At 37.0% G+C, this 20503-nt stretch overlaps 1 protein-coding gene across 1 annotated transcript in view; it reads left to right on the forward strand.

Annotated features, from left to right (window-relative positions):
• Window positions 1-419: 419 nt before the first annotated feature.
• Window positions 420-20503, forward strand: part of LOC119831829 (pregnancy zone protein-like) — a 31191-nt gene continuing 11107 nt past the window's right edge. The window contains exons 1-20 of the mRNA XM_038355370.1: window positions 420-796; window positions 4545-4714; window positions 5352-5424; window positions 5841-6003; window positions 8734-8904; window positions 9364-9479; window positions 10402-10591; window positions 11293-11418; window positions 11975-12160; window positions 12526-12681; window positions 12959-13387; window positions 13808-14033; window positions 14520-14671; window positions 15173-15319; window positions 16016-16123; window positions 16549-16742; window positions 17293-17381; window positions 18468-18586; window positions 18997-19135; window positions 20138-20262. Coding sequence (XP_038211298.1) covers window positions 720-796; window positions 4545-4714; window positions 5352-5424; window positions 5841-6003; window positions 8734-8904; window positions 9364-9479; window positions 10402-10591; window positions 11293-11418; window positions 11975-12160; window positions 12526-12681; window positions 12959-13387; window positions 13808-14033; window positions 14520-14671; window positions 15173-15319; window positions 16016-16123; window positions 16549-16742; window positions 17293-17381; window positions 18468-18586; window positions 18997-19135; window positions 20138-20262 — 3156 coding nt within the window. The 5' untranslated portion in view covers window positions 420-719. The remainder of the gene's footprint in view (window positions 797-4544; window positions 4715-5351; window positions 5425-5840; window positions 6004-8733; window positions 8905-9363; window positions 9480-10401; window positions 10592-11292; window positions 11419-11974; window positions 12161-12525; window positions 12682-12958; window positions 13388-13807; window positions 14034-14519; window positions 14672-15172; window positions 15320-16015; window positions 16124-16548; window positions 16743-17292; window positions 17382-18467; window positions 18587-18996; window positions 19136-20137; window positions 20263-20503) is intronic.

Here is a 20503-nt window from a genome sequence, read left to right on the forward strand (position 1 = left end):
ACCGTTCCTGTGGGATTGCCGGGATTAAAACTATCCTATGGCCTTCCTCGGGTCTGAAACTATGTCTGTATAAAATTTTATGTAAATCGAGTTAACCGTTCTTCAGTTATAAATAGTAATTGACACGACTATCTATTATATGTAATTTTTTTTTAAATATTTCATATACTCGGATATTCATTTTTCTTCACAACTCGCTATGTCGAGCGAGCTATATCGAAATAAACTAAACTACTTAATAAAAAACAAAATAAACAGCTAGCTAATTGTAATGAATTATGATTCAAATTGTTGTCCAAATTTTTTGTGTTATTTAATTATTGTGATATTATCATCAATAGACACTGCTTTATATCTGTATGTATCAAAAGCGCAAAAAATGTTGAAGATGTCTGATCCCACACATTCGCAGTTATACAGCGCTCGCGACGACCGGCGGCTAGTCGAGCGCGCGCATCTCAAAAGAAAAAGAATTTATTTGAATTTTGACGTTTTACTTTTTTAATTTTGTACTTGAATGTGGACTAAGGTCGATACTATTAATTCATCTTCTCTTAATAACCATAGACAATATAATATACAGAAAACTGATGTAACTTTGTTATTGTATGTTAATCAAGTTTTTGTTTACATACAGACTGTAATAAGTGCTTCTTATTGTTACAATTATGGTGTGTTTTGTGAGCGTTCAATTTTGTTAGATTGTTAGGGATTTTACAATGAAGTGGTCAAATATTTTGTTATTTTTGACGCCGGTGCTGGCCAATGTGAGTGAATTACCACAGAATATTACAAGGTATGTTTAAAAATTAATATCTTACTTACAAATTATAATTACAAAGACAAAAGATTGTATTATATTGTTCAGAATGTAAATATATGTGTTTGTTACTTTTCACACAACAACCGTTTAACGGATTTTGATGATACTAAACTATGATGTAGCTTACACAGGTAACACAATAACATTTAAGCAGTAAAACGCTTAAAAACTGCGCAGCACAGCTAGTGATGAATGTACCTACAGGTCATTGATATTTCGTTTCCTATAATAATGTTTATGATTTCATCTGTTGGTTTGAAACTAAAGATCCTTCCGATGTGTGTTACCACTAAAAAAAAGGATTTTTTTTGTTCATGACTAAATATCCAGGACCATAATAAGAAAATTATTAATAATGAGATATATTTTTCAATTCATACATGGATCGGTGATTCATGCCGTCTCATATGCAAAAAAGAGTAAAAAGATACATCCATAATCGTTCGCGATGAGAGAATTAGTCTCAGATCATAAAAAAAAATTATATTTATAAGTAACTACCTAATTAATTAGGTTTAAATATGAAAATCTATGGAAGATGGTCAGAATTCTCTTTGTTATAGAAATGACATAACACCTTATTTAACGTAGTCCAATTAATTGCTAGAGACGGTAAATTTTTGTAAATTTTGAAATGGTAAATTTGAAAAACATTGTCAAGTAGAATAAAAAGAAATAACCTTAAATATACAAAAAAATAGACTAATGTAATGTGTATATCTGATCACAGAATAATAAGTACAAATATCCTGTTTAGATTATCTCATTTCAAAGATTTCATTGCAAAATCACGTCCATGTTGTTTACTATATCATTTTGTATAAATATAAAAGTGAAGTTCCGTGTCCCCTGCTGGGGTTTGGGGCAGATGTTATACATCTGTTTCACTGTTTGATCTTTATGGACAAGTAGGTGATCAGCCTTCTGTGTCCTGACAGCCCGAGACTTTTTTTGTGCGTCCCCACCGGGAATCGAAGCCAAGACCCCTCGGTTCTACGCTCACGCGTTAACCACTGTACCAAGGAAGCGGTTTGTTTAAATATAGTCCTACTTCCTATCCTATCCTACTAATATTGTAAATACGAAAGTTTGTGAGGGTGTTTGTAATCTTTCACGCAAAAACTACAGAACCGATTGCAATGTAATTTGGTACGTAGATAGGTGGACAACTGGAATAACACATAGGCAACTTTTTATCACAATTTCCTACGGGTACAGACTTACGCGGGTGAAACCGCTGGGCGCAGCTAGTCTTATATAAATTTAAGATAAACCATAGGCACGGCACACTTCCGTTTAACGGAATTCCGAATTCTCACATAAAACAATAATTATTTTAGTACAACAAAAATGAATAAACTATTATAGGTAATAAATAAGGAAAATAAAAATACACATAATTTCTTGCAATAACTAATGAATTATTGCAATTATATCATTAACATCATCGTTTCTTGACATTCCGATTTTCCTACTAACGCTATAAACGCGAAAACTTGTAAGTATGGATGGATGGATGGATGGTTGTTACTCTTTCTCGTGAAGACTACTTAATTTGTATGTGGTATGTGGTAGTCGAGCACGCTTCGGCACGAATTGGGCCAGCTCGCACCGGGGAAGTACCACACCCCCACAGAAGACCGGCGTGAAATAGCATTCTGCTGTGTTTCGTTCGGTGAGTGGGGAAGCCGGAGGCCCATATCCTTTTCCTCACCCTTTCCAGTCCTTTCCTTTATTCTTATCGCCAATCCTTTCTTAATCCCTTCCCAAAAAGTCGGCAATCTATTTGTAGAGGCGTAAGGTCTGCAATGAACCTTATGCCTCTCCAAATGTTCATGTGCGGTGGTAGCGCTTACCTACAGGCGTCCCACCAGCTCCATTGCCGACTGTAACATAAAAAAAAAAAAATTAATGAAACTTTACAATAATATAGCTTTTACATCAGAATAAGACATGAGCTATAAAAATACTTGTGGTACTTTTATAAAATACTAGTTGTGCCGTGTAGGATCACCCGCGAACACACGGGAAAAATATTTCTATAGCTTTTCTATATGTTTTACCGGTGCAATGCTACATCACTGCCAAGTATCATTAAAAAACTCAGTTCAGTACTTTTCGCGTGAAAAAATAACAAACATACGTCCATCCTCATAAAGTTTAAATCAATTAATAAAGTTTATAACCACCCACAACAATAATATTGGCTTTCCCCATCATCGAGTTTATCAATCGACTTCAAAAAAAACGAGGAGGTTATCAATTAGAATCAATATTTTTTACACGCTTTTTATTAGCTTCACCTGCATGTTTGTATGTTTGTTTGTTTGTAACCGACTTCTTTGGGCGCGATTTTGACCCACTTTAAACGGCCAGATTTCGTTCAAACTTTGTAGATTTATTGAGGACCGATGACAATACACTAATTTGATAAAATTATTCCATTTTTCAATTTGCAAAATATGATAAAAGCGTGTTTTTTAGTTTTTTTTAAACTATTATTATTTATCTTATACCTCAAATCATATTACTGGTTTAACTCATTTATATGATTGTTTTTTAAGCTGGTGCCTCCCATGCGGTTTACATTTTACTAAACATAATTATTTTACAAAACTTTTTCATGTTTCATAAAAAATTCAAATTTGTCCTCAATAACTGCAAAGCCAACCTTGCGCTTCACTTGCATCGACTTTGACCCATAAACACATATTTCCTTATGGTAAAGATTCATCTAAAATGCTTCCGACAGCATAACAAACGTGACTTTATTGAGTTTAGACGTTTCAAGAACAAAGTCCATTAATCTAATCATTCTACAAGACAATTTCTAAGGAAATGTCTATATTATAAAACGAATACATATATTTTCTTGTTTTTGATTTTACGCGAGTACTACACATTTAGATATTAATGACTTTTAAACGGATTTTAAACGCGATTTATTCATTATATTAATCGTGGTCACGCTCACTGTAAAGTGTTCGAAACGTCGGGTTAAATAATATGATGAATATAACGCGTTTTAAATCCGTTCAAAAGTCTTTAATTCCTAAACAAATACTGTTTTATCGTAAATATGTTTCCGTAAGTAACGATAAAACTGTACCTTAATTAAAAGACTTCGCTATCCGTCTGCTACCAGGCTGTAGGCAGGCTTATGAACCGTGATACTTATAGATGACTAGCAAACTCGGCGAACTCCGTTTCGCCACCAGATGGTTTCGTTTTTCCCGCTTTTCTGTTGAAATTTTTCCGGAATTTTCTTTGCTATAAACCTCACGACGCCCAAGACCTTTCCAACGAATGCAAAACCGTGGAAATCGGTTCGTGCGTTCTGGAGTTATAGCGTCAGGAAGGAAAACCCGACTTATTTTTATATAGTAGATGTATTTCTGATGCCGCAATAACACTAAATAATAAAAAACCACGGTTAAGGAACAATTGGCATGGTCATAAGTTGGATGGGCGACCACCTTTTTTGCAAGTGCGCTTTAGCTTATTTCTACCGAAACCTTAGTGAGGCGAGTCCGACTAGCACTTGAGCGATTCTAATATCATAGTCCAATGTCCAATAAACGAAATCCATATATGTCAGTCCAAGAAGATCAGATAGCAAAAACAAGAAAACAGTTTTTTTTATGTCACTGGAGCTGGTGGGTCACCTGATGATAAGCGCTACCACCGCCCATGAACAACTCGTATCATTATTTTTTTACAGTTCACCATGCACAGACCAAAACCATCTGTTTCTTGTGCCGGGGGTGCTGACGGCGGGAGGCACGAACAGGGCCTGTCTCTCCCGATTCCACCCAGAGGGTTCAGCTCGAATGCTACTCACGTTGCTGGTGAAAGGGGAATCTGTGAGCGCGATGCGACAGCTTAATCCTGGTAAATAGCTTATTTATTATTTATTACAATTATTAGTATTACAATTTATTATCATTACAATATTTATTACATATATTTTTACAATTTACAATTATTACAATTTATGTTTACATAAAACGTTCGCCTTACACATACTTTTTAAAGTTTATAATATATAAAGCCGATGTTTCCCTAGCTAGATTGCTGGGCAACCTGTATTTAGGAGAAACTTGCTTCTTATTTAAACATACTCAATTAAACATACTTTAAGCATTGACTTCCTGTTGCCAGATATATTTATCAGTATTATAGGCAGATACCTATTTTTCATTAAATAATTTTAATTATCTTTTACCTCTGACGATCAAGAGATCGTCAGAGGTAAAAGATAAATTGAACTGAATTCAGATGCTTTGAAAGTTTGTGAATTTATGTGTTTCTGTCGTTGTATGCGTAATCTCTATATCTTTTTAACCGATTTTTAAATTATTTTACCCATAGAAAGTCACGTTATTTGAGAGTGTGATAAGCTATATTTTATTTTGTTTTTACTAATGGCTGGCTACTTATTGAATTTTTAATTTTAGTTTTATAGCATTAAAAGGCTTTATAAATTAGATTTTTTAAAGAATACTTTATATAATTACTTATTTTAAAGGTGATGGTGGCTGCTTGGACATATCGGTGCCGCTACAACCAAATTCAAAAGCAGAATTAGTTGTGAATATAAGGTAAGATATGGCATATTATTTGTTCATTTAATAACAATCTAGACTCTAGATTAATTCTTCAATTAAGTGTCTTGATTCTAGTGGCTTAATTGAAGCTGTTATTTGGCAAAAAATCTTGAAATTTTGTTCACATATTGGGTAGGGCTAAGAAACGGTCAACAGCTATTTTTCATATTTATAAATGATAAGAGTATGGCAGAACAGCGTTTGCCGGGTCAGGATCAGGATCCACCAATAACAGCCCAAACTACTGGACCAATCAGGCTGCAATTTGGCTTACATTCACTAAGAAAATATTTTGATATATTTGATGACCCTGCGCTCACAAATCCCTTCTTTTATCCGTCTTGTAATTGTTCTGTAGTCAAGTCAAGAATAAAATCTTGTAAAAAAGGGGACTCTTTTATAACCATCAGGTACCCAGAAGCCAGTTGCACCTGGGAGCGACGTGTACCACTCCGCATATCCAGTGGGAGGCTGCTCATCATCCACACAGAGCGTGCCAAGTATAGACCTGGCGATCTCGTGCGGTTCAGGCTGATAGCTTTGAAAGCCGATCTAACTCCCGCGCATACTAATGTAAGTCATTTATTTGAAATGTCATAATAATATATCGTTTAATCTTGCGTAAAAAAATCGTTCATTTTAACACACACATACATAACACAACAAATGATATTGCCTCGGGGCAAAAGATTTTCGTATTATTAAGAAAAATAATTTTTAGCTAAAATTTTTTATTTATTGCGTCTTTAGAATGTCACATTTAATGGTTATAAAACCAGCCAGTTACATTCAGTACAGCCAAAGAGTTTTGATTATTTTCAAAATACGAAATATCATTGCCCTGACCGACGAATAGAGAGCAATAGTAAAAAAAGAATAAATTAGAAAAATATCCAATCATCAGCTTACAAAAGAAAGAAACGCCTCTAGATGATATTGATTTTTTTTTTGTTATACATTTGCTCCTGATTATAAAATTGTCTTTATGCCATTAATTTCCCCATTTCTTGCAGTGGTCATTTAAACTTTTTCCGTCTTCCATTATTTTCTTCTTTCTGTTGCGTCGTTACGTTTCCAATTTTAACTTTGTTCAAACAAAGTATTAACTTAGATGATACTTATATAACTTAAGTTCAGCTGTGTAAATACTACTTGAGCTTTTATAAGCACAGGATGCGAGAGGAATGCCGTCTAACGAGCGAGTTTAGGATCCAGTTTTATTGCAAAAATATCCCTTTAGGATGCTATTGCGTATTCAATTAAATAGAAGCCTTATCACCTTCTAAAGTTAATGATTATTTTACGTATCTGTGCTGTCATTTTGACACAGTTACTATGAAATATTAAACCTTTAAAAACTGAAAATATCCACAACTTTTCATCCAAAACGATGGTTAACAGAAATAAGATGAAAAAATTAACTACGTAGGCATTTAAAACTTTGAATTGCGTTTAAAGTGTTACTGTTGATACAAATACATATACTCTAAACTAGTTTTTTTCTATAAAAATGTGTCCGGCGACCCTGGGAGGTACCACTTCAAATTGTGAAATGGGACCAAATGACGTAAATTTCCAATCAAGCACATAAAAGAATCACGTCTATTGGTTGAAAACCCACGGAGTTATCGAGTTACAAAGCCAAAAAGTACAGTCCAATTGAGTACTCTTAGTATTAGACTAAATAAGAGAGACATGCACATATTCTGCATAGCTCTATATTCTTCTTTCCTGGCCAAATCTACACTTCTATTATAAGAAGATACTACTTCTCTATTATAGATACTACTACTCTTATAAAGAGGAAACTTTTATATTTTTGGATTTGTGTATGTTTGTAACGTTTTCACGCTAAAACCACTCAACCCATTCCAAAAACTGTTTCACCATTAAAAATTTGCAACATCACTGAGTGACATAGGATATATATGTACCACGTTCGAAGCCAGGACGAACAGCTAGTCTGTACTAATTAATAAAGAGGAAAAGTTTTCTTGTTTGCGTGTACCCTAAAGACTCCGAAGCTACTGGTCCAATTTTGAAATTTCTCTCACCAAAAAAAGCTACATTATTCCCGAGTGCTATAGGATACGTTTCACCCCGGAAATGTACCACGGGCGAAGCCGGGGCGAACAGCTAGTCACCTAAAAGCTGCAAGTATCAATGACTCATCTAAATGAAATACAAGTAGCTGTACATTATAATTCGCTTTAACGTGTGTCCATTATTTGAGATAGCTTACAACCGGTCGTGCGGTCGGGTTCATGTTGCTGTTAAAGAAATAATTTGACGCTTTACGGAATATCTAGTATGATATACAATGAACACAACATCTTCATACGTTAATAAAACAGCAATACAGAACGCTAGTGAATGGAATGGTAAAATGTGTTGACAAATATTAATACTTTGTCATAATCATTTAGATTTTAGTTATAGATATATGTCACATACGACAAACACGGTTATTATTTCGAAGTGTAATTGCGTCACTTAACTATTTTTTTTAAACTAGTCATTTATGAATTATCCGGTTAATTGCATTAAACTACAGCACGTTTACAAAAAGTCAGCGTAACACTGACACGGTTACGACGAGTTGTGGTATGCAAATAAGTTGTTTACATTATTGATCAGCCGTTTTATAGCTGCGGACACATTTCTTTTTGAACTTCCGTTGTTTATTCGTTAAATTATGTTTTTATTATGGGAAATCGTTTATAATTTAATTGCTATAGCGTTAATTTATGATCACATCCCACCCGATTTAATAGTGTTACTATTTGGCATAAAAAAGTTATCCTTTCCTATATATCTTTCACGTAAACACTAGCCAACCAATTAAAATGAAATTTGGTACGTAGACAACTGGAAATTGGTACGTAGGTGGACAACTGGAATAACATATAGGCAACATTTTATTCCGATATTCCTACGGGGTAAGTCAGAATCTAGCAAATTTGTACATATTAAATAAAACATAGGTTATATAATACAAAGGTTCTTGACTTAGGGTTTCCATTCTACAAAAAATTTAAGGTATTTCTTCTTAATGTGTCTTCTAGGTTCTTGCTAGTGACTTCTTCAATTTAAACCATTATCACTTGCCTATTTATTCACAATCTTTCACATAAGCATGACTTAAACCTTATATTATAAGGCTTCGTCCATAAACATACATATTTCATATTTCAAAAGATGCTCAAAGTTACCCTGATAAAAATACAAAAATTAAGATGAAACAGGTCCTATAAGTAACATGTAAAACCATTAAAATTTTTTTGTTGAATTAAATATTTTCAGATAGACGAGATCTGGTTAGAAGGACCCCGAGGGGCTTGGGAGGGCACAAGACTCGCGCAGTGGCCGCGGGTTCGGACCCGTTTTGGTATCGCTCAACAACAATATCAGTTGGATGAACTCGCTCCAGTCGGGAAATGGACACTCAGAGCCAGGCTCGGAGATGGAACTCAGGTACAATTTGTTTTACCGCCATCTATCTTTCTATTCTATAACTACTTTCTTTATATTCAACACAAAATTAATTTTTTCTATGAGTTAATTTTAAGTATTTTATTTGCATGTTTCCATGATAATATTAAACGTGTAATTGAAATATAAATATAAAGAGAAATTCTAGTTTAATTCAGAAATTGTAAAAATTAGTATCAGCGCCATCTATGATTTGTTAAGCTTACCACAATCAGATATAACTGGACACAAAAAGCTACGGAAAAAAATAATTGAAAGTCGCGATTTTAAATTTTTGTTGTTTTGTATTTTGTTTTACTGTTTCTTGAACCATCAAAAATACTTTTTAAATTACTTGATTTTTACAAAAAACTATAAACATTCTATTACATACATATATCAAGGATACAGGAGTATAATATATTCCTCTTTTTTGAATTAAAAAATTTGTGAATATTTTAGGGTTCCGCGTTTTTCTCGGTGGCCAATTACGAGGTACCGCCATTTCAGTTGTCGGTACGGCACGCTCCACGAATCTTAAGAACCAGTGAAAGGCTAGTTTGGACAGTATGTGTGAGGTGAGTGTTTATTTCATAAAATGAAAATATGTTAAGGAATATAGAATGAGACATGAATTTAGTTGAGTATAATTACTTTGATTCTGCGTTTTGGCACTATAGTTAAAAATGTAATTTAGTTCTAATTTACAAATAAATGATTCACAGTCAATGATAGTGTTTGAGTACAGTGTCTACATATAAATCGATAGGTAATTATGCTGTTAATGTAGCCCGTTAACGTTAACTTCTTTCAATATAGGAACGTTTATCTTTATTATCTACTAACTGCGCCCCGCGGTTTCACCCGCGTAAGTCCGTATCCCGTAGGAATATCGGGATAAAAAGTTGCCTATATGTTATTCCAGTTGTCCAGCTATCTGCTTACCAAATTTCATTGCAATCGGTTCAGTAGTTTTTGCGTGAAAGAGTAACAAACATCCATACATCCATACAAACTTTCGCATTTATAATATTAATAGTTATCTGTTTATGGTTACGATGCGCGGTCAAAAACTAGGGATGCTATTTATTTATTTTATCGAACGGTCTAATGCCTATAAACTGAAGCATATATGATCATAAAAAAACCGCATTATTTCAATAGGTTAATACTGTTTTCATAAATTAATTAGTCTTTACGCATGTGATTGTTTTCACTTATAATATAATCTATCCACGGTCTTAGATTCATCCATGTTCAGAAGTAAAAGGTTTACTAGTACTAGTGTAGTATTATATTACCTGCGGTATTATATTATCTGTGCTTACTAGCCATGCGGATCCAGAAACCAACCACGAACGCACACAAATCAATTCACATAATATTGTTGTTGGAATGTTATTACACATTACTTTAAAACGTTTTACTCTTTTTATCAATTAGACGTTACATATGTGCGTACGATGTTCATTTTCACCTATCATCAATCCACGGAAATAGGTACCCGTGGTCAGAGGCCGTAGAAGGCATGCTAGTGATCCGGATTCGGGGCGCGGGATCCGCAGGCGGGATCCGCACGGCGACGCGTCTGCGCGCCCGCGCGTGCCACCGGCACGCTGCGGCGGCGCGGCGTATCGGCCTCATGGGAGACGCGCCGCCTGATGTTATTATTGCCGATTTCTCATTTCAGGTGTGCTGCTGGTTAATAATTTACTTTTATAGCATTCCATTATTTTTAAATTTAACCGCCTCCTTGGTCCAGTGGTTTACGCGTGAGCTTAGAACCGAGGGGTCCTGGGTTAGATTCCCGGTGGGGACGCAAAAAAATGTTGTGGTCTGGCAGAAGGCTAATCACCTACTTGTCCATAAAGAAAATCGTTCAGTGAAACAGAGAGTGTATATCATCTGCCCCATAACCCACGGGACTTCACTTTATTCTTTATAAAAGAATAGACATTACAGAATAGAAATTTTTTAGATTCGGGGCGGTATTCGAACTCGCGTAATTGGTACCGTGGCAACGCCTGATCAGTCGGCCACCCGTGATTAGAGGCTATTTATTTATTATATTTGTTTTTTCTTATGTTTTATTTGATACGCTATAGTAAAAATGACTTGTTTATTTCTCTCAGTTGTTTATGAATGGATTCTTAGGAAACTTTTGTTAAAATATTCCATTCACTAGCATTTTTAATTCTTATTGATTTAACTTAATTTAATAATATAACTTGAACAAAAAGGTTTTTTTATTCCCGGTGTGAGTTTTTTGCCAACATTGGTTACTCAGTAAATTTTTCTTCTTATATTTTGTTTTACTTACATACATTTAAAAAGTAATTTAAAATGGGAAAAAAGTATTATTTGTTGATAATATATTTAACGAAATTGTAGGAGGAAGGTACCAGGATATGGCAGAATACGACAGTAGTATCGCAAGTGGTAGACGATCCCGTCACCCTGGAGTTTCTAACCAAACAAGGGACTGTCGTGTCTTCTGGCTTGCCGTATAAATTGAAGGTAAGTCGATTAATTAAAAAACATTAGAGAATCGATCAAATGCGAGTCGAACTCGCGACATTAGGAGAGAGCATCTGCAAAAAAAACAGTCACATACCAAATTATTACCGTACCAGCCGTTGCGTCACCTCGATTATAATTATTATCTATGAAACATAATATTTGAAAATTTATAATCTTTAATTAACACGTTTTATGAGATACAGACTAGTGACAGACGGACGGACAAACAGACCGTCAAACAGAAAGGCATACAGTGATGTCTATAGGGTCCAGTTTTACCCTTTGGATATGGATTATAATCCTCTGCATGATACGTAAATTCGAATGATTCCTAGACATAAGTTTTAGTTAGCAATTCATTTGCGAATTTATGGCTTTTGTATACCATAAACGGGCAACTGAGCTGGTGGCAGAGGTGATCCATCAGCGAATGCCTGCATTTAGCGGGAAAGGGGTAAAGAAAGGACGGTCGACTGAAAAGAAGGAATGGACTGGGCAGGGTGAGGAAAAGGAAACGGGCCTGTATAAGGTATCCCCTGATCTATCACTCCAGGTAAAAGCAACACGCTGGGACGACAAGCCAGCGTCCAACGAAACGGTCCGCATTTGCAAGAGTCCTGCCAACTCTATAGACACCATACATGTTGGCAACTCGTCCTGCATCGACTCACTCACTGACGAGAAGGGCATCGCTAGGGTCATGTTCACAGCTGATGGCAGTCCGTTTTACGTGTTCCGGGTAAGTTTTTAATATATTACGGATACAGCGTCCTTTTTTTAATTGTCAAATCTTAAATACCAAGAGATTCTGATTCAATGTTAGCGGAAATTCTGTATTCTGTAAAATTATAAGGCACAAAGATTACACTTTCCATCGTATATAAATATATATAATCGGGCTAGATTTCAAGTTAGCGGCTGAAAAAGAATATTATATATTAATCTATCTAATCTTCTTGCATGATCTCTTCTCTATTCCCAATCTATCTTCTCTTCTTCTCTTATCTACAAATTCTTTTAAAATATAAGATCATTTTAACTCTAAATAAAGTTGAAAAAGATCAACCATTTTAGATTTATCATTTTTGCCTCTAAACATTCCAGGCAAGTACCAACAGCACCTCAGCCACATTACATCTCACAGTGGGGTCCGGTCGAGCGGCTCTGGGTCCACTGCGGGCCCCGACCCGTAGCAGGACACTCGTGCCCCTTTACGTTAATATACCAGATGTTAGCAAACCACTCACTGTACATTTTGTGGTGAGTTCTGTATACAGATGTTTATCTGCCATTTTTAGATTGATCTGTGGATGTAAGCTTAATATGTTTGTATTGTTATTTTTTGGGTAATTTTCTCGTTTTCCAATAAAAGCTAATTTTTACCACCTATAATTAAAAAAAAATACATAAAAATAGGCAGACATCTTTACGAAAAACATCATTTTAAAACGCTATTGTTATTATAAATATATTTGGTTTTGCTCTAACAAAAGCATTTATTTATTGCCAAAAACATAAATGGAATTAATATTTCCAGGTAATAACGCGCGGTGGTATAATCTATCGCTGGGGAGCCACCACCCAGTGTCCCACCAGCACAGACCAAGTGCTAACTGCGTCTAGAGACTCCACTTGCCAAAGCAACAACATTCGCCACCAACCTGGCAAAATCACCAAGTTCTCTGATTGGCCCAATATGGCCAACACTTCCTGGAATATAAATTCCTCCAATCCTGAACTTTGGGCCAATATGGGCAAGTTTGGAAGTTTCCAGAACTTCGCTCCAAATGCCAGCAGCGATGTTCTTGATTCGTTGCTTGATGGACAATTGCTGAAGATAATGCTGCCAATAAAAGTGACCCACCAGATGTGCCCAGACAGTCATTTGGTCGCGTATTTCTACCATGGTCATGAGCTGATTAGTGCCAGCAAGCATTTTGAAATGGATGAATGTTTTGTGAATAAGGTAATTGATTTAATACTTATTCAGTAAGATAAGATGGTATAAGGAAAGTCGCTTCCCGCGTCTGTCTCTATGTATGTATGTATGATCCTTAAAACTACAAAACGGATTTACTACTCCGAATTTATCGCGTGCACAGCCGCGGGCAAAAGCTAGTTAAGATTTATTCTTACTACTCTTTCTTGTTTTCTCAATGTAGATGCTATTAATATGGTGTTTGTCAATGTGCACACATAGAAAACCTTTACATCTTGGATGGAACCACATGGTCAGGTCTTGTGTAGATAGGTAGGTAGGTTCAGGTCCACCATTTTTGGAAATTCCTTAGAGATGTTATTTGATCTGTGCATGTAGACTCATTTACACGATACTAAGCTTCTTTGAAATATTTTTTTTTAATGTATTGAAATTATTTTTTTTCAGGTGGAATTATCCTGGTCAACTCGGCAGGCGCTGCCCGGGTCAATTGCCAACTTGCACATATCTACCCCGGGCCCAGCGCTCTGTGCCTTATCAGTAATAGACACCGCATCTAAATGGGTGCAGCCGGTAGAGAATATAAAGGATTTAATCTTGAGGAACTTGAGGAAGCTTATGGATAGCCACAGGAATATGACGGAGTATGATGCGGCGGGAGAGTGTTTCTTTTGTAAGTTATAAAAGAAAGCGGTGGTTCTTTTTAACCGACGTCAAAATAAAGAGGGATTTATGAATTCGGTTATCTCGGTAGTTATTTTTTTATTATTATTTCAATTATAAAAAACAATTGCTTACGTATGGTCTATATTAGAACAAGTGAACAATTTAGTTTATTTTTTATTAAAGATTGCAATAACCTGGTATTTTTTGTGTTCTACAATTTTTATATTCTAATATCCTTTATGTTCCTACTCAATATCCTGGCACTTTTTCTGTCTTGTAATTTTTTTTCCTATATCCTTTATGTTCTTTCTCAATATCCTGCGATTTTTTCAGTTCTTAAATTTATTTATTCCAATATCCTTTACGATCTCATTCACTATCCTGCGGTTTTTTCTGTTCTGTAATTTTTTTAATCCCATATCCTTCATGTTCCTACTCAATATCCTGGGACTTTTTCTGTCGTTTACGTATATAAATACGAGTTCTCGTGCAGCGGAGGACAGCCCGAGCGCGGCGTCGCTCGCGGAGGCGTGGCTGGCGGGCGCGGGGGTGCGGCTGGCGGGCGGCGCGCGGGGGGCGCGGGGGGGCTGCGCGCCCGCCGCGCTCGTCGCGGGGGAGAACGCCTCGCGGAGCGACTTCTCGGAGGTTTGTTGGGGGGAGGGGGGGTAAAATGCCAATTTTTTGTCATTTTTCACAATATTTTTTTGTCTCTTCTTGACCACGCTCGGTATAAAGTGTTAAATAATATAGTGAACTAGCTGCACGCCCCGGCTCCGCGCGGGGACCTAGTAATTTATCGTAATTGCCATAATATAAACTATCCTATCTCTTAAGTTGGATCGAACGGCACATGGTGTGCGAATTTTATTATAATCGGTTAAGTGGTTTAGGAGTCCATTGAGGACAAACATTGTCACACGAGATTTTTTTTTTTATTATATATATATTTTATATATATTAAGATAAATCACGTTTAACTTTTTGTTTTTTTTTTTTTGTATTTCTTATGAGTAAAATATGTTGTATATTTTGTGTGTACTATCTTTATTGTGTAACATACATTGATACCTTCGTCGACGGTCATGCGATTTTTTTATGTGAAATAAAATTAGTTATAATCGCTATAATACATAAATAAATTCCCAGGCATGGCTATGGCGTCTCGTAGCAGTCGGCGCCAATGGCTCAGTGGTTGCGAGTGCTCGCACTCCAGACTCCATCACCCGGTTCGAGGCGTCTGCACTTTGCCTCGCCAAAACCGGTGTTGCCGTATCACAGCCAGCTGTGTTGCAAGTATGAAAACTTTACTGATATATTTTTTTAATTGTTTTTGCTCTTTTATGTAACATATATATTAATTATTTATAATCTAGTGCATGTTTGTTATCATACCATGTATGTTCAGTTAAGATTCTCTTCTACGTAAAAATAATAGAACATATTTGCATAAACTATTTTCGCACTGACAAAATGTTCCATTTAAATATAAGTAAAAACATACAGAGGATGAGAAGACGAACAAAATATTTGACAATTGTTTTCTTGTTATAACGCCTAAAAAGTCGTCACTCTAACCAACCCATCATAATTTTTTTATTTTAACCTGGTTTTCTTTGTTTTCTCGTTGTAATCGTTTCGTTCATAAAAAAACACTATACTGACAAATTATTCCATTCATGATCTATATTTAAAATACACAACTACGCATAAACACGGGCGGCTCCCTCATAGGAGGCCTGTGTCCCCGCAGTGGGAATATTTAAAAGCTGATGAAAGAAAGAAAGAAAGAAAACTATTCATTTTAACGCACACATACGCACACACAGACAACAGATCACACTACTCACACATCACAGAACATCAGCAGACAATTAAATTGGAACACAATTGCGTGTGGCTGCGATGATGTTCCACAAAAATATGTATGGGCTTATGATGACCCACAAAAATGTATGGGCTGATGATGACCCACAAAAAAAACTTCCGCAGGTGTTCCGCGAGTTCTTCCTTCATGCGGACGGGCCGCGTCGGCTGCGGCGCGGAGACGACGCGGTGGTGCGGTACCGCCTGTTCAACTACCTGTACCGCCCGCTTAGTGTAATTATACCGCTATCCCATTAAACCATAACTCAGTGTATATACCATATCCCATTAAACCATACTACTAATATTATAAATACGAAAGTTTGTAAGGATGTGCGTGTGCTTGTTGCTCTTTCACGCAAAAACTACTGAACCGACTGCAATGAAATTTGGTACGTAGACAGTTGGACAACTAGAATAACATATAAGCAACTTTTTATCCCGATATTTCTACGGGATATGAACATACGCGGGTGAAACCGCGGGACACAGCTAGTAATTTCATATCATAAAGGCTATAAACTTAATCTTATCGTTACTAACCGCGGCCGCATATAGGCTGTATATATACCATTATATAGCGGGCATGCGCTGCCGTGCCAATAATAATCGGTCTTACGTGCGGTTATAGATGTTTCACATGAGAAATGCATCTGCAGGTGCACATCGAAGCGCTCGCAGAGCCGCACCTGTCGGGGGCGGAGTCGCGGCGCGGCTGCGTGGCGGCGCGCGCGGCGCTGTCGGGGCGCCTGCAGCTGCGCGCGCGCCGCCCCGGCGCCGCGCGCCTCGCCCTGCGCGCCGCCGCCGCCGCCGCCGGGGGGGGCTGCGGCGCCACTGCCGATGTGGAAGTCACGTGAGCGCTCTTGTACTCTTCCACCTGGTCCAGATTACAAAAAAACCATTTGCTTCCCGAATGAACCTCACTTTTGACTTATAATATGCCTTAGGTCAGCTTACTACAGAATATAACAGTACGTAGGCTGTTAGGACCATTCGTAATTCCTGTGTCACAACTACCAAAAAAGGCAAAATACTGAGCATTAGAAAAAAGGAAATAAAAAAAACAAACACAGACACTACTATAAGTCATAGGGTAGCTAACTTTCCGCCCTTGGCTTCGTCTACCTAGTTGAGCAAAAAATAGGAAATCTCGGAATTTTCCCACACACATTTCCTACTCTCGGAATTTTCCCCACACATTTCGTATCCTCGGAGTTTTTCCCACGTATAACTCGGTCTTGTGGAATTTCCAAGATAATACTATCTATGTCTTTTACGGATCTCAAACCACGTACAAAATCTTAACCTAATCTAGTTACGTTATTGAGACGCGAAGAAAAGATACCGGATTTGTTATATAAGTAGGGATGTAAAATGTTAACCAATTTAATAATTTTTCACAGTGATGAAGTAATAATAGAAATACAAGTGGACCCGGAGGGCGTGCCAGTGCAGGAACACAAGTCTATCATGCTATGTGGTAGGGATAGAGGTAGGTCATTATACATTTTATTAATATTATTTCTTCTTTTAAATTTACTTTTATTGGTATAAGAAAAATTTTCCTCAATATTTCAAGTTTTTAACACGCTTATATTAGCTTCACGTGTTTGTTTGTTTGTTTGTTTCCGGCTCGTCTCGTTTTGACGCATTTTAAACGAACAGATTTAATTGAAAATGTATACATTTATTAAGAATCGGTGATAATATAATAATTTCATAAGCTCATCTTATTATCCGATTAGGACCGCCTGGTTTAAATAATATCCTTACTCTATATAAGAGGGAATCGAGGGAAGCGAGTGTCAGATCGAAACTATTTTTAATTTTTTTTATATATGAAATCCCCGTGTCACAATTTTAGTTACCAAACTCCTCCGAAACGGCTGGACCGATTCCTATGATATTTTATGTGCATATTGGGAATGTGTGAGAATCGACCAACATCTATTTTTCTTACCCCTAAATAACAAGAGTAAGGCAGAACAGCGATTGCCGGGTCAGCTAGTTTAATATAAAAATTCTATTCTATAAAATTCTATTGAGGCGAGTTCTTTTCATGATTTGAATGACCCGAGTTAAATACTTTAACTGGAAGCTGAAGGTCAAAACAGATAGAAATAAAAGTAATAAATGGGTATTTAAGTGTTCTATTAAAATAAAATTAATGTTTAACCTCTATTTAAAAATGTTTCTGGTTCAGAATTTTAATATTAATAAATGCTGTTTACGAATCTACCATACAGATCAATTCGATTAAAACTGGTCTTTTGTTGTATAATAACTGGCATTTGAACTGGATCGCCTGATGGTAAGGGATCACCCATGACCATTCGCAGAGGTAGTGCCTCAACATACACTATTCGCTTTTAAGTGGTAAAGGATGAGGGAAGGATTAACTACAGGAAAAAAGGGATAGACTGGGAAGGGTGAGGAAATGGCCCCCCGGGAACCCTCACCTCACCGTACAAAACACCTTCACATGATGTTCACATCACGCCGACCATCTGGTGGGTGTGGTACCTTCCCTGCGAGCTGGAATGCAGATGAAATATACTCCAAATTATTTATTTACCAGGCGTCGGTGGTTCTACGGAATCCGAGGTGAAATGGAATTGGTCGAAAGCGGACATCGTGCCGGGAACTGAATCTGTGACCCTCTGGGCCGCGAGCGATCTCACTGGACCCTTGCTGGCTGTGAGCATGATGATTTATAATTATTATATCGTTATATTTCGACCTATATGCGATAAATGGTCGATAAATTGTAAATGATTTATGCATCGTAGCAATTATTTAAGGAATCTCAACTTCACTAACCTAATTTAATACAAGCTTCACTCCCAGGACTTTTCTTTGACTTTTTTTTTGCCTATCTACCTAAAAACAAAATGTTATAAAGTACGAATGTTAAATCAGTGGCCTAAAACGAGAACTCTTACACATTGCGCTGATGATTACTTACATCATTTTATAAGAGTACATATCATTTGGACTAGACCAGAGGATTCGGTTCGAATGCGGATCCAACCGGATCCTGCTAGATCCTGCTGGATCCCACCTGGATCCCGTCTGGATCCGCATAAATCCCATCTAAATCTTACCAGGACGCGGACTCCCTTACGCAACTCCCTCGCGGTTGCGGCGAACAGAATATGGCGCGTCTCGCTACAAACCTGCTCGCGCTGTCGCTTCTGCACCCGGATTCGTCTGCCGCATATATAGCTAAGGATCATGTGGCTAGAGGTACGTTGTTTGTTTGTGCTGGTAATTAAAATAATTGATCATTGGAGTTTTATATCTGTAATCCTCCTCCTCGATAAATCCGTGGGTTTTAAACCGTTTTTGAGTTTTTATGAGGAATTGCTGGGATTTAGTTCCATCTTAGAAACTGGAGTGGTAGTTGTCGGCACTTATTGTATTTGTAGGCATTATGTTAATTTGTATGCTTACAAAAACGTCACTATGACATTTGTATTATACATTGCTTGTAATGCACTTGCACCATCTTGAACCAAGTGAGTGATCGCGCATTGTAGTGCGTTCATTGCGATTCAGTCGTGAGTGCTGATGGATTGAAATTGGTAGAAAAAGCGGCGACACGCGTTCTAATGCAAATTTTATTTGCAACACAAACACATTACAATATGTATAATACTTCAATAACTTAACTAGATACCTAATTGATTTAATAGCTAATTGTTATTACAATAATATGTGTTGATTGTTCGCACTAATGTAAAATGCCTACTAAACAAGAAAAACAATTCACAGAACTCATAAGCGAAAAATCAATGGCCATAATAGTAACAATATATTCCAAAAAAAAAGAACTGATGTCTATTGAAGGATCTACAATAGAACAGTGTATTCATAGATGCCTATAATGTCCTTTTGCCCCCCTTTTCTGATCTATGAGTGCGGTTTTTTTTATATCATATCGGGAAAATGAGCTAGTGGTTCGTTTGATAGTGAGCGACCACCACCGTCCACGAACATGCTGCCCGCTTTTAAGGGGTAAGGGATAAGGAGAGGATCGATGGCTGGAAAGAAGGAATGGACTGGGAAGGGTGAGGAAAGGCTAACGAGCCTCCGGCTCTCCTACTCAACGTTCGAAACACAATAGCATGCTATTATTTTACGCCGGTTTTCTGTGGGGGTGTGATACTTCCCCAGTGCAAACTGGCCCAATTCGTGCCGAAGCGTTCTCGACTCCTGCATAAAAAAGAGGTGTACTCCGACCCCCAGGGTTCGCTCGCCAGATGCAGTACTCCCACCCGGGAGGCGGCTTCAGCGCGTTCGGCTCGTCCGACCCGCGGCCCTCCACCTGGCTCACAGCCTTCTGTGTGCGATATCTTAGAAGAGCTCATCAGGTAGAAAGGAGATATCACTACATAGTCGCTTTCTCTGTCTGACTATATCTCTATGTATGCTTCAATCTTTAAAACTGCGCAACGATTTTGATGAGGTTTTTTTAATAGATAGACTGATTTAAGATGAATGTTTATATGTGTAATAATATCTATTAGACTACTCCGAATTTAACTCGTGTGAAGCGGCGGGCAAAATTTAGTTTTAAATATTATGTGTAAGTATTATAGATTCATTTGAATT

The sequence above is a fragment of the Zerene cesonia genome, chromosome 14 (genome assembly GCF_012273895.1).
Source record: "Zerene cesonia ecotype Mississippi chromosome 14, Zerene_cesonia_1.1, whole genome shotgun sequence".
NCBI classification, from domain to species: Eukaryota; Metazoa; Arthropoda; class Insecta; order Lepidoptera; family Pieridae; genus Zerene; species Zerene cesonia.